Source organism: Coregonus lavaretus (assembly GCF_964263955.1).
Source record: "Coregonus lavaretus genome assembly, chromosome: 24".
NCBI lineage: Eukaryota > Metazoa > Chordata > Actinopteri > Salmoniformes > Salmonidae > Coregonus > Coregonus lavaretus.
The window spans coordinates 6,828,856-6,843,553 of record NC_140011.1 but is presented as its reverse complement, the minus strand read 5'-3'; the positions used below and the strand labels follow the sequence as shown (position 1 = coordinate 6,843,553).

General features: G+C 45.9%; 1 protein-coding gene across 5 annotated transcripts in view; it reads left to right on the top strand.

The window, feature by feature from the left end:
* Positions 1–2,758: 2,758 nt before the first annotated feature.
* LOC311099752 (2-oxoglutarate dehydrogenase complex component E1-like) overlaps positions 2,759–14,698 on the top strand; it is a 43,430-nt gene continuing 31,490 nt past the window's right edge. For all 5 annotated transcript variants that reach the window (XM_084140493.1, XM_084140491.1, XM_084140496.1 and 2 more), the window contains exons 1-2: positions 2,759–2,866; positions 12,331–12,905. In XM_084140493.1, coding sequence (XP_083996619.1) covers positions 12,672–12,905 — 234 coding nt within the window. In that variant the 5' untranslated portion in view covers positions 2,759–2,866; positions 12,331–12,671. The remainder of the gene's footprint in view (positions 2,867–12,330; positions 12,906–14,698) is intronic.

Here is a 14,698-nt window from a genome sequence, read left to right as displayed (position 1 = left end):
AGGTTTTGCTCGCCTGAGGTAGAGTATCTTATGATAAGCTGTAGACCACACTATTTACCAAGACAGTTTTCATCTATATTTTTCATAGCTGTCTATTTACCACCACAAACCAATGCTGGCATTAAGATTGCACTCAATGAGCTGTATAAGCCAATATACTAAACAGGAAAACGCTCATCCAGAGGCAGCGCTCCTAGTGGCCGGGGACTTTAATGCAGGGAAACTTACATGCATGTGCTCATCAACATTCCCAACATGTCCCTGACTGAGTCTATAATACCAACATGTTTCAAGCAGACCACCATAGTCCCCGTGCCCAAGGACACTAAGATAACCTGCCTAAATGACTATCGAACCGTAGCACTGATGTCTGTAGCCATGAAGTGCTTTGAAAGGCTGGTCATGGCTCACATCAACACCATTATCCCAGAAACCCTAGACCAGGGTTCTTCAATTCCGGTCCTGGAGGGCCGAAACACTTCTGTTTTTTATTTCTACCTGGTAGTTAATTGCACTCACCTGGTGTCCCAGGTCTGAATTAGCCCCTGATTAGAAGGAGAGGATGAAAAACAGAGGTGTTTCGGCCCTCCAGGACCGGAATTGAAGAACCCTGCCCTAGACCCACTCTAATTTGCATACCGCCCCAACAGATCCACAGATGATGCACTCCACACTGCCCTTTCCCACCTGGACAAGAGGAACACCTACGTGAGAATGCTATTCATTGACTACAGCTCAACTTTCAACACCATAGTGCCCTCAAAGCTCATCACTAAGCTAAGGATCCTGGGACTAAACACCACCCTTTGCAACTGGATCCTGTACTTCCTGATGGGCCGCCCCCAGGTGGTAAGGGTAGGTAACAACACATCTGCCACGCTGATCCTCAACACGAGGGCCCCTCAGGGGTGCGTGCTCAGTCCCCTCCTGTACTCCCTGTTCACCCATGACTGCATGGCCAGGCACGACTCCAACACCATCATTAAGTTTGCCGACGACACAACAGTGGTAGGCCTGATCACCGACAACGATGAGACAGCCTATAGGGAAGAGGTCAGAGACCTGGCCGTGTGGTGCCAGGATAACAACCTCTCCCTCAACGTGACCAAGACAAAGGAGATGATTGTGGACTACAGGGGAAAAAAGAGGACTGAGCACGCCCCCATTCTCATCGACGGGGCTGTAGTGGAACAGCTTCAAGTTCCTTGGTGTCCACATCACCAACAAACTATCATGGTCCAAACACACCAAGACAGTTGTGAAGAGGGCACGACAAAGCCTATTCCCCCTCAGGAGACTGAAAAGATTTGTAATGGGTCCTCAGATCCTCAAAAAGTTATACAGCTGCACCATCGAGAGCACCCTGACTGGTTGCATCACCGCCTGGTATGGCAACTGCTAGGCCTCCGACCGCAAGGCACTACAGAGGGTAGTGCGTACGGCCCAGTACATCACTGGGACCAAGCTTTCTGCCATCCAGGACCTCTATACCAGGCGGTGTCAGAGGAAGGCCCTCAAAATGGTCAAAGACTCCAGCTACCCTAGTCATAGACTGTTCTCTCTGCTACCGCACGGCAAGCGGTACCGGAGCACCAAGTCTAGGTCCAAAAGGCTTCTCAACAGCTTCTACCCCCAAGCCATAAGACTCCTAAACAGCTAATCATGGCTACCCAGATTATTTGCACTGCCCCCCCCCCCCACCCCCACCCCATCTTTTTACGCTGCTGCTACTCTGTTAATTATTTATGCATAGTCACTTTAACTCTACCCACATGTACATATTACCTCAACTACCCAGTGCCCCCACACATTGACTCTGCACCGGTACCCCCCTGTATATAGCCTCCCTACTGTTATTTTATTTGACTTCTGCTCTTTTTTTCTCAACACTTTTTTGTTGTTGTTGCTTTATTTTACTTTTTTATTAAAAAATAAATGCATTGTTGGTTAAGGGCTGTAAGTAAGCATTTCACGGTCATGTCTACACCTGTTGTATTCGGCGCATGTGGCAAATAACATTTTATTTTATTTTATTTAATTATTGCAAACTTGCACTTCATAGAGTAGGCGTTCCCTAACAGAAATATGCAAATACATGCTAGAACGGGCCAATAGGATCTCGCAAGCTCGTGCTTGGCTCTGCCCACCTCCTTGCTCGTTCTGCCCACTATGATTAATTTGCTCCCATTGGAAACGACAGGCTGTGCTCTGTCTTGGGTTAGTTATAAACAATATTTGGGTACATAGTGTCCTTCACCCCTGCCTGCCAAGCACTGCTTCCCCGCAGTTCTGTTAACGTTACGGTGAGGGAAGTAGCTAGCTAGTGTAGCCAACCCAACTCTCGCATGGCACTACCGAGTAGTGATTACCCTCACCGTAACGTTAAAATAACTGTGGGAAAGCAGTGCTCGGCAGGTGGGGGGCGAAGGACACTGTGTGCGGGTGTCCTAGCTAGCTTGCAGCATCAATGGTAGTGGGCGCCGTAGGTAGTAAGTCACGCTCATTGGGCGCGCCATGTAGCAAACGCCGTCTGCAGATAGACCCTGTTTTGTTGATTTTACGTTGAATTCCTGTTAGTTGACAACTCAACCAAATGTTTATCAAAACTAGACGTTGAACTGTCCAATAATCAATAGATCACATGTACCTTATCTCTTACATACAGAAAGCAGAAAATGTGTGCACCGCGCTCCTCTCCTAATAGGATGACGTAACGGTGTGACGCATATCAGCACTTGAGTCCGACAGTGCCATCAGAAAGCCTGCCAGCCAGTGTACAGAAGAGACATACGGTGAGAACAGTCTCAGAAAGCGTCTAGCAAGCAAGTTAAGCTAGTAGCCTACGAAAAGCAGCAAGTCGCGCAAGGTAAGTACAGTAGCCTATTTCTAAAATTATTATTTCGTTATTTGAGTAAAACGCGCCAGCCATAGATTTTTAGACCGTGACTAGTATAGGTTGTCGAATTCGTGGGTATTGCAGTTTTCTTATTTTTCTAAATATATACATTTACCGGCTCCTATTTTTATATATACAAATCTAAAAGCATGAATTCTATTTTTTCCAGCCAAGTGTAGGGTACCAGTAGCTGACACACATGATGCGCGCAGAAAGCGCAACGCAAGGTCACGTGTTGAGTAGCGGTGTGTGGGTAAAATCACTGGGGAAGCAAAGCCAGCAAAAAAGCCATAATACAACCTATGTTGTGATAATTGCGTTGCTTGCGCTATAACCGATTCGTTCATACGCCACAGTGATATACAATTGGCCGAGACAACAAAAATACAACAGTCACACAGTGGTGGAATAAATTCAACCACACATATGTTTGTTTGATCCCAAAACCGGAGAACAACATCTGTCTGGTGAAGTCCACAAAGCAAATATTGCATGTAACAAACAGTTACATGACCTACAGCATGGTCAAGCAAGTTAATGTTTCCGACAGTTTACTAAACAACTACTGATTTAGAACCATGGAGAGTTACTGCAAGTCAGCACAAAGAAAACAGGAGCACTGCCTGCACTATTCCAGCACCATTTCAACTTAAACATGAAAACATTATTCAATCAACAAGGCTATATGCTTAGTCTAATACAGTTAAAACAAACTTAAAGATACCAAAAACAATTTAGTCCAATCAATGTTGCTAAATAACTTGGCTGTCTATGGTACTGATTTCTGTGTGTGTGTGTGTGTGTGTGTGTGTGTGTGTGCTCAAGTAGAAAAAAAACATGGACTCACCCTACTTGTAGACTAGAATGACAATGCCATCCTCCTCTCAACATGAAAGACTGTCATACAGTAGGCCTAGTACACACTTTTAGTTCTTGTTGTCATAGGCTACCTGGCTAAAATGCTTGCTAGCTTAATGCTTCATGTCCACCAGATGCATCAAACTCTTTGCGTTCATGTGGATGTCATTCATTGTCAATAGAGCAGTCCGCAACAATGTGCGTTTAATATTTTGAACTTGTGTTGCTTTACGGTGCGGTGGTCCAAACGGAAGTACACACACAGACTCCAACTAGCTAGCTTTTAGCTAGTTGAAAAGCGAAGCACGATCGTTAAGTACGGAAAATGTGGGCTAGACATAATGCATATACATCTGGTGGACATCGGGCATAAAAGCCGATTTATGGTCAATCTGGTTCTGTATTGGCCATACAGCATTTATTGCAATGCAGCCTCTGCAGAAGTCAGGGCATTCATACTTCTTGCGGAGCAGAGCTGTTGTGAAGGAAGTGAGTTTGTGTTTATACAGGACGTACCGCCCACACCTACGTCAATCAATCATGTCAATGCGGAGCTATACGGAGCCCTCCGCTTTGTTACAAAATTTGGGAGGTGCAAGGAGCTTGATTTGGCCTCCGCAAGCCTCTGGAGGCTCTGCAATTGTGTCACACCCTCCGTACGGATCTTCTGGACCTCATTGCCGGATCAAGCGTACTGTAAATCGGCTTTAACTTCCTCACATGGGAAACAATGAACCAGCTAAATTAACTAACTAGTTAACGTGAGCCTACTAGGCAACATCTAGGCTAAATATCTCACACCGTTATAATCATTGGCCTGTACGGAGAATTAAGTCAAAACCACAAGCCCAAATCCCCCTCTCTATGGCTTTGGAAAGGGCCAATTTAGCTAGCTAGCTACTGCAGGACAACAACACAAGCAGACCAGAAACAGACAAGTTTTTCTGACAATTACGTTTTGATTTTGATGTGATTTGATTGATGTGAAGCCAAATCCAAACTGGCCTCCCTTGGGGAGTGGTTTTGCTGTGCCAGGACTATCCACAGTAGAGCTCAGCTCAACGCTGATTGGCAAATTATTTTATAATTGTTTTATCAAAGGGAGGCCAAACACTTGCTGTCATCAATCAATCAAATGCTACGCCGGCAACATGTCATACACTTTTTGTCCAGAGAGCATGAGATAGATGGACTACACATACTGAGACAGAGGGGCACTGTTTCCCACGCTCTGATGATTTCTCCGGTGAGATATAGATTCAGATAATTGAAGGAAAATTATGAAAACACAGAGAGATGAAGTCCTCCAGACTCTCCTGCCAGTCCCCAGTCTTTAAAAAAATATATATATACAGTGGGGAGAACAAGTATTTGATACACTGCCGATTTTGCAGGTTTTCCTACTTACAAAGCATGTAGAGGTCTGTAATTTTTATCATAGGTACACTTCAACTGTGAGAGACGGAATCTAAAACAAAAATCCAGAAAATCACATTGTATGATTTTTAAGTAATTAATTTGCATTTTATTGCATGACATAAGTATTTGATCACCTACCAACCAGTAAGAATTCCGTCTCTCACAGACCTGTTAGTTATTCTTTAAGAAGCCCTCCTGTTCTCCACTCATTACCTGTATTAACTGCATCTGTTTGAACTCGTTACCTGTGTAAAAGACACCTGTCCACACACTCAATCAAACAGACTCCAACCTCTCCACAATGGCCAAGACCAGAGAGCTGTGTAAGGACATCAGGGATAAAATTGTAGATCTGCACAAGGCTGGGATGGGCTACAGGACAATAGGCAAGCAGCTTGGTGAGAAGGCAACAACTGTTGGCACAATTATTAGAAAATGGAAGAAGTTCAAGATGACGGTCAATCACCCTCGGTCTGGGGCTCCATGTAAGATCTCACCTCGTGGGGCATCAATGATCATGAGGAAGGTGAGGGATCAGCCCAGAACTACACGGCAGGACCTGGTCAATGACCTGAAGAGAGCTGGGACCACAGTCTCAAAGAAAACCATTAGTAACACACTACGCCGTCATGGATTAAAATCCTGCAGCGCACGCAAGGTCCCCTTGCTCAAGCTAGTGCATGTCCAGGCCCGTCTGAAGTTTGCCAATGACCATCTGGATAATCCAGAGGAGGAATGGGAGAAGATCATGTGGTCTGATGAGACAAAAATAGAGCTTTTTGGTCTAAACTCCACTCGCCGTGTTTGGAGGAAGAAGAAGGATGAGTACAACCCCAAGAACACATTTACATTTACGTCATTTAGCAGACGCTCTTATCCAGAGCGACTTACAAATAGGTGCATTCACCTTATAGCCAGTGGGATAACCACTATACAATGGATTTTTTTTATTATCTTTTTTTTTTATATATATATATATATTTTTTTTGGGGGGGGGGAGAAGGATTACTTTATCCTATTCCAGGTATTTCTTAAAGAGGTGGGGTTTCAAATGTCTCCGGAAGGTGGTGAGTGACTCCGCTGTCCTGGCGTCGTGAGGGAGCTTGTTCCACCATTGGGGTGCCAGAGCAGCGAACAGTTTTGACTGGGCTGAGAGGGAACTATGCTTCCGCAGAGGTAGGGGAGCCAGCAGGCCAGAGGTGGATGAACGCAGTGCCCTCGTTTGGGTGTAGGGACTGATCAGAGCCTGAAGGTACGGAGGTGCCGTTCCCCTCACAGCGCCGTAGGCAAGCACCATGGTCTTGTAGCAGATGCAAGCTTCAACTGGAAGCCAGTGGAGTGTGCGGAGGAGCGGGGTGACGTGAGAGAACTTGGGAAGGTTGAACACCAGACGGGCTGCGGCATTCTGGATGAGTTGTAGGGGTTTAATGGCACAGGCAGGGAGCCCAGCCAACAGCGAGTTGCAGTAATCCAGACGGGAGATGACAAGTGCCTGGATTAGGACTTGTGCCGCTTCCTGTGTAAGGCAGGGTCGTACTCTCCGAATGTTGTAGAGCATGAACCTACAGGATCGGGTCACCGCCTTGATGTTAGCGGAGAACGACAGGGTGTTGTCCAGGGTCACGCCAAGGCTCTTCTCACTCTGGGAGGAGGACACAACGGAGTTGTCAACCGTGATGGCGAGATCATGGAACGGGCAGTCCTTCCCCGGGAGGAAGAGCAGCTCCGTCTTGCCGAGGTTCAGCTTGAGGTGGTGATCCGTCATCCATACTGATATGTCTGCCAGACATGCAGAGATGCGATTCGCCACCTGGTTATCAGAAGGGGGAAAGGAGAAGATTAGTTGTGTGTCGTCAGCGTAGCAATGATAGGAGAGACCATGTGAGGATATGACAGAGCCAAGTGACTTGGTGTATAGCGAGAATAGGAGAGGGCCTAGAACTGAGCCCTGGGGGACACCAGTGGTGAGAGCACGTGGTGCGGAGACAGCTTCTCGCCACGCCACTTGGTAGGAGCGACCGGTCAGGTAGGACGCAATCCAAGAGTGAGCCGCGCCGGAGATGCCCAGCTCGGAGAGGGTGGAGAGGAGGATCTGATGGTTCACAGTATCAAAGGCAGCAGACAGGTCTAGAAGGACAAGAGCAGAGGAGAGAGAGTTAGCTTTAGCAGTGCGGAGAGCCTCTGTGACACAGAGAAGAGCAGTCTCAGTTGAATGACCAGTCTTGAAACCTGACTGGTTTGGATCAAGAAGGTCATTCTGAGAGAGATAGCAAGAGAGTTGGCTAAAGACGGCACGCTCAATAGTTTTGGAGAGAAAAGAAAGAAGGGATACTGGTCTGTAGTTGTTGACATCAGAGGGATCGAGTGTTGGTTTTTTGAGAAGGGGTGCAACTCTTGCTCTCTTGAAGACGGAAGGGACATAGCCAGCGGTCAAGGATGAGTTGATCAGCGAGGTGAGGTAAGGGAGAAGGTCACCGGAGATGGTCTGGAGAAGAGAGGAGGGGATAGGGTCAAGCGGGCATGTTGTTGGGCGGCCTGCCGTCACAAGTCGCAAGATTTTATCTGGAGAGAGAGGGGAGAAAGAAGTCAAAGCATAGGGTAGGGCAGTGTGAGCAGGACCAGCAGTGTCATTTGACTTAACAAACGAGGATCGGATGTCGTCAACCTTCTTTTCAAAATGGTTGACGAAGTCATCCACAGAGAGGGAGGGAGGGAGGGGGGGGGGATTCAGCAGGGAGGAGAATGTGGCAAAGAGCTTCCTAGGGTTAGAGGCGGATGCTTGGAATTTAGAGTGGTAGAAAGTGGCCTTAGCAGCAGAAACAGATGAAGAAAATGTAGAGAGGAGGGAGTGAAAAGATGCCAGGTCTGCAGGGAGTCTAGTTTTCTTCCATTTCCGCTCAGCTGCCCGGAGCTCTGTTCTGTGAGCTCGCAATGAGTCATCAAGCCACGAAGCTGGAGGGGAGGACCGAGCCGGCCGGGGGGGATAGGGGACATAGAGAGTCAAAGGATGCAGAAAGGGAGGAGAGGAGGGTTGAGGAGGCAGAATCAGGAGATTGGAGGGAGAAGGATTGAGCAGAGGGAAGAGATGATAGGATGGAAGAGGAGAGAGTAGCGGGAGAGAGAGAGCGAAGGTTGCGACGGCGCATTACCATCTGTGTAGGGGCAGAGTGAGTAGTGTTGGAGGAGAGGGAGAGAGAAAAGGATACAAAGTAGTGGTCGGAGACTTGGAGGGGAGTTGCAGTGAGATTAGTAGAAGAACAGCATCTAGTAAAGATGAGGTCAAGCGTATTGCCTGCCTTGTGAGTAGGGGGGGATGGTGAGAGGGTGAGGTCAAAAGAGGAGAGGAGTGGAAAGAAGGAGGCAGAGAGAAATGAGTCAAATGTAGACGTAGGGAGGTTGAAATCCCCCAGAACTGTGAGGGGTGAGCCATCCTCAGGAAAGGAACTTATCAAGGTGTCAAGCTCATTGATGAACTCTCCAAGGGAACCTGGAGGGCGATAGATGACAAGGATATTAAGCTTAAATGGGCTAGTGACTGTGACAGCATGGAATTCAAATGAGGAGATAGACAGATGGGTAAGGGGAAAAATTGAGAATGTCCACTTGGGAGAGATGAGGATTCCTGTGCCACCACCCCGCTGACCAGATGCTCTCGGGGTATGCGAGAACACATGGTCAGACGAGGAGAGAGCAGCAGGAGTAGCAATGTTTTCAGTGGTAATCCATGTTTCCGTCAGCGCCAAGAAGTCGAGGGACTGGAGGGTAGCATAGGCTGGGATGAAGTCTGCCTTGTTGGCAGCAGAACGGCAGTTCCAGAGGCTGCCTGAGACCTGGAACTCCACATGGGTCGTGCGTGCAGGGACCACCAGGTTAGAGAGGCAGCAGCCACGCGGTGTGAGGCGTTTGTGTAGCCTGTGCGGAGAGGAGAGAACAGGGATAGGCAGAGGCATAGTTGACAGGCTGCAGCAGATGGCTACAATAATGCAGAGGAGATCGGAATAAAATGAACTAAACATCTGGGAAAGGAGAGAGCCACAACTCCCAAATATAACTCTCCCAACTTCCACCTCAGAAACTATAATTGTTGTAAACTACAGCGGTTCAATGTTTTCTAGGAATAGACTAACCTAGTTTATTCAGCTAGCTAACTAGGTGCAGTATTATTCCGTGAAAAACGTCCGGGCACCTCGTCATAACACACGGCACGAACACACAGAGAGAGCCAAACTAACGTTAGCTAGTCACCCATGTCCCGAATTCCTTGAGCGACTCGGGCTATCAATATGTAAAAAACAAAACACAAGTGTAGGTTATGACTTACCCCTAGCAGCTACTATTAGCTAGCCAAGTGCAAAGCTAGCCACCGTCCCAACCGTGAAGCATGGAGGTGGAAACATCATTCTTTGGGGATGCTTTTCTGCAAAGGGGACAGGACGACTGCACCGTATTGAGGGGAGGATGGATGGGGCCATGTATCGCGAGATCTGGGCCAACAACCTCCTTCCCTCAGTAAGAGCATTGAAGATGGGTCGTGGCTGGGTCCTCCAGCATGACAACGACCCGAAACACACAGCCAGGGCAACTAAGGAGTGGCTCCGTAAGAAGCATCTCAAGGTCCTGGAGTGGCCTAGCCAGTCTCCAGACCTGAACCCAATAGAAAATCTTTGGAGGGAGCTGAAAGTCCGTATTGTCCAGCGACAGCCCCGAAACCTGAAGGATCTGGAGAAGGTCTGTATGGAGGAGTGGGCCAAAATCCCTGCTGCAGTGTGTGCAAACCTGGTCAAGACCTACAGGAAACGTATGATCTCTGTAATTGCAAACAAAGGTTTCTGTACCAAATATTAAGTTCAGCTTTTCTGATGTATCAAATACTTATGTCATGCAATAAAATGCAAATTCATTACTTAAAAATCATACAATGTGATTTTCTGGATTTTTGTTTTAGATTCCGTCTCACACGGTTGAAGTGTACCTATGATAAAAATTACAGACCTCTACATGCTTTGTAAGTAGGAAAACCTGCAAAATCGGCAGTGTATCAAATACTTGTTCTCCCCACTGTATATATATATATTTTTTGATTGGTCAAATATTTGGGGAAGCCTGGCTTCCCTTGGCATCCATGACTACACACCACTGCATGTGTTTTGACACGCTACCAGCTGGCTCTACACAGTTTAGCACAGAATTTATGGGCTCCAGGGCCGTGCACAGACCTTTCAGGGGGCCAAAAAATAAATAAATATATTTTTGGGATACTTACAGGGGTCAAAATCAAATAGCTAAATGATCCTTGGTATGACCATCTTAAAACAATTCCATATGTTTGCTTAGTAGAAACACAGCCCCGGGCCCTTATACCTTAGGAGACATGATTGACATCGGGAAAAGAGGATGGACTATCAGCTGATCTTTGATGATTGAGACTCTCTAAAAACACACCACTTCGATACAGCTACGACCAGAATTTACTTTTTTGTAGCAGATTAGAATTTACGCAGCAGTTTAGGAGAATTATCGTACCAGAATTAGGTTAAGGTTAGGAAAGGGGTTAGCAAACATTCTCTCCTAACCTGTGCGAAAAGTCACAGACAGTAGTAGCTGTATCGAAGTGGCGTGATTTTAGTGATTCTCATTGATGATTGACGTAAATCTGCTAGTTCGCTAGCTCCATTTTTTTTTGTTGCTGATTATGATTTATCGTCAATGCTTAAGTGATAATGCCTGAGAAGCCATACCAACACCCATACCAATATATCCTCCAACCACAGGCTTCGAGGGCATTATTACTATACTATGGGTTACCAACATATTCAAATAATGATTGACATATTTTAATTAAAAACTTTATTTGGATATATGTATTCATACTAGTTCATCCTTCCACTAGATATAGTCCCAACACAAATCTAGGGTTGCTAACCAAGCCGGCTGGTCATTCATTCTATCGGTTAGGTTGCCAGAGACGCAACCCAGTCGTGAAGTTTTTTTGTTCTATATCTTTGGACGCGACCCAGTCGTTCGTTCTAAATGTTCAGTTTCCAGCCCTTATCCCTTGCTTGCTAGCTAGCCAACTTCGGCTAACACAGTCACGTCAAACAGTGCAGCCAGAATAACAGCAAAGTAGCTGCATTTGAGTTTGGTTAACCTTTTACTGCAGTGGGCTAAATCAGGGTCACACAGAGTGTTCCTTGGTAGTCTTAAACACATCTACTCTGAAGCAAAAGTATACACCTCACATACATGGTTATGGGATTTAAAAAAGAAGACACCTGTACCATGTCAGATATAGAGTTAAAATGTATTCAATTTTGAGGTTGCATCCCAATATTACACTTTAAATACATCACAGAAGACTGAAATATAACAAAACCATTTGACATAGAAACACTGGATTTTCAGCGGGATTTATTAATTATGAAATTATGAAAATATTAATAACATTCCACCCATGACGCCACTAGGTCATTTGACTGCAGGAAAGGGCTACGCTTTTCTCTAGTGAGATTTATTTGGAGACATCCATAAAAATTAGCTAATGATGCACGATTGCGCCTGGCATAGAAAAGTGCACTCTCACTCAGACACTCAGCTTGCCATCTACACAGCAACACAATCACTTCAAACTGAACCTGGAAAGACGGCAAAGTAGCTGCATTTTGTTTCGTTTCACCTGTTTTTGTATTTACATTTCTTTGTATATATCAATACAAATTATGCTGAATTATGATTTCGGCAGAAAAACTGCCTGCCTGTCTGGCTCGTCCCGACTCCCGACATGTTCATTACTATGGGAAAGTTACTATGGGAAAGCTGGAGATCGAATTTCAATATTGAAACAATGTGTGTGGGTGGGGGGGTGGTCAGTGTGTGTGTGTGTGTGTGTGTGTAGGCCTACTTGTGGTACTATTATTGTGTCTGTGTGTGTGTGTGTACGTGGAGGAGTGTGTGACTGTAAATGTGAATGTGACTAAGGTGTTTTTTTTAGCAGACTCTTATTTGCCATTTAGGCAGCCAGGTCTAAATACATAAATAATGATATATAATCCAGCCCATGTCATAAATGTGTTACATGTGCACACAGCACAGGCTGGGTCAGTGGGAACTGGGAAGTATGCCTGTGTGTCTGTCTGATTATGTAATCTCTCTCTACACAGCCAGAGGAAATAACGATTTACAGGACTGGACCAAAACCCCCCTGAGACAACGACAGAGAGTAAAAGAAAGAAGAGGCCGGAAGCAGAGGAAGAGAAGCCGTACAGAGGACACCCTGTACTTTGTGTGTCCCATGCTCCTGGGAGAAGTTTCCTGTAGGCCCCAGATCCAGGATCAGCTGCCCCTCCTCCAATCTTAATCTTAATCATAGGAGGGAAGCACACAACTGAACTAAAATCAGCATCTAGAGGATAACTTCCTCCTAATCCTGGCGTTTCCTGGCGACAGGTGTTATTGATCTACTTCCTGGTTTAGCGAAAGGAGCCACTGCTGATAGGCTACCATGCACCGCTTAAGGACTACGGTTGTTAGGCTAGGGCCTATCACGGCCACCCAGACAGCCAAGAGCCAATCACAAGCCAGGTCGGCGGCAGTGGGAGGGGCTTTGAGGACGTTTCAGCCAATAAGGAGTTACACTGCGTCAGTGTCGGCCGAGCCTTTTCTGAATGGGACCAGTTCTAATTATGTGGAAGAGATGTACTACGCATGGCTGAAGAACCCTAGGAGTGTACACAAGGTAGGAGTGTGTGTGTGTGTGTGTGTGTGTGTGTGTGTGTGTGTGTGTGTGTGTGTGTGTGTGTGTGTGTGTGTGTGTGTGTGTGTGTGTGTGTGAGAGAGTGTGTGTGTGCGCGTGGAGCTGCTTCCCAGTACTATGGGTTCTTTATGTTCAGAACGCAGTGGGACAAGAATTATGCAAACACCTGCACAATCAATAACCTTTGGTCAGGGCAAACACACATGGGCGCATACCAGTGGAGGATCCTCAGAGGAGGAAGGGGAGGACCGTCCTCCTCAGTGAATTTCATAAAAATTGAAATTGAAAAACATTAAAAAGGTTATCCTTTTTAGATAAAACTATACTAAATATATTCACATTTCACCAAATAATTTATTAAAACACACTGTTTTGCAATGAAGGTCTACAGTAGCCTCAACAGCACTATGTAGGGTAGCACCATGGTGTAGCCGGAGGACAGCTAGCTTCCGTCCTCCGCTTGGTACATTGACTTCAATACAAAACCTAGGAGGCTCTTGGTTCTCACCCCCTTCCATAGACTTACACAGTAATTATGACAACTTCCGGAGGACGTCCTCCAACCTATCAGAGCTCTTGCAGCATGAATTGACATGTTGTCCACCCAATCAAAGGATCAGAGAATGAATTTAGTACTGAATGCATAAGCCACAGCTAGCTAGCACTGCAGTGCATATAATGTGGTGAGTAGTTGACTCAAAGAGAGAGAAAGACAATAGTTGAACAGTTTTCAACAAATTAATTTCTTCAAAAATGAAGGAGAAGCAAGTTTCACTTACTTAGCTAGCAAATGCAGCTGGCTAGTTTAGCCTACTCAAACACTTAGCTATGACTATCCAACACAACACTGGAACTCTTCCAAGTCAAGGTAAGCTTTTGGTTTTATTAATTTATTGCCACCGGGTCCCACTGGTGTAACTGCTTCGTGACTGTGCGCTGTTACGTTACTGCATGATTGTAGAAGGTTTACTAATGCATTAGTTCTATTAGCTATGTTGACTAGGACGTTACTTTAGCTAATATGGAGACAATGATGTAGGCTGTGTGTAGCGATTATGACATGGTTTGGCTTGGAAAGGTTTTTTCGCCTGGTCACATACAGCTGATGTGTTGTACATTGAAGTCCACAAAGGAAGGGAAAAGGTGAGAGGAGGAGAGTGCATAGAGGCTAGAAGGAATACAACGTGGTGTTTACGCGTGATCAGGGGTGTATTCATTCTGCCGATTCTGTTGAAAAACGTTTCTTAAACGGAAGCAAATGAAACGGGGATAAAAATAACTGAATTTGTCCAATAGAAACTCTCGTTTGCAACTGTTGGACTAATGATTACACCCTAGATCAGCTAGATGCGGGCAAGAGTGTGCAAGGCGATATTGAATGTGTCACTGTCTGTCCATGTGTCACTGTCTGTCACGTCAAATGTTTCTCTCGACCTGTGTGCTCCTACGTTGTAAACGTTCATTCATAGGCTAGGTTGTAGCAACCTCGTGATGGGTATAGGGAAAATTTGAGTATCATGTAGTAGCCTAAACCTATCGCTGTTACATTGAACTGGGTGAATGGAATATAAATGACAGTCATCCAATATGCTGTAATAGAAATAAGGCCATGCTCATGAAAAAAAATGGCACTGACTGCCACTAGTGATGCGCGGGTTGACTCATAACCCACAGAACCTGCAGTTATATCCGCGGGCCGAGCAGGTTTAGGGTCATGAAATATTGTGTGGATGGAGGGCTGGTGGGTGGCGGGCGGTTTGAATAAAGAGAAAACA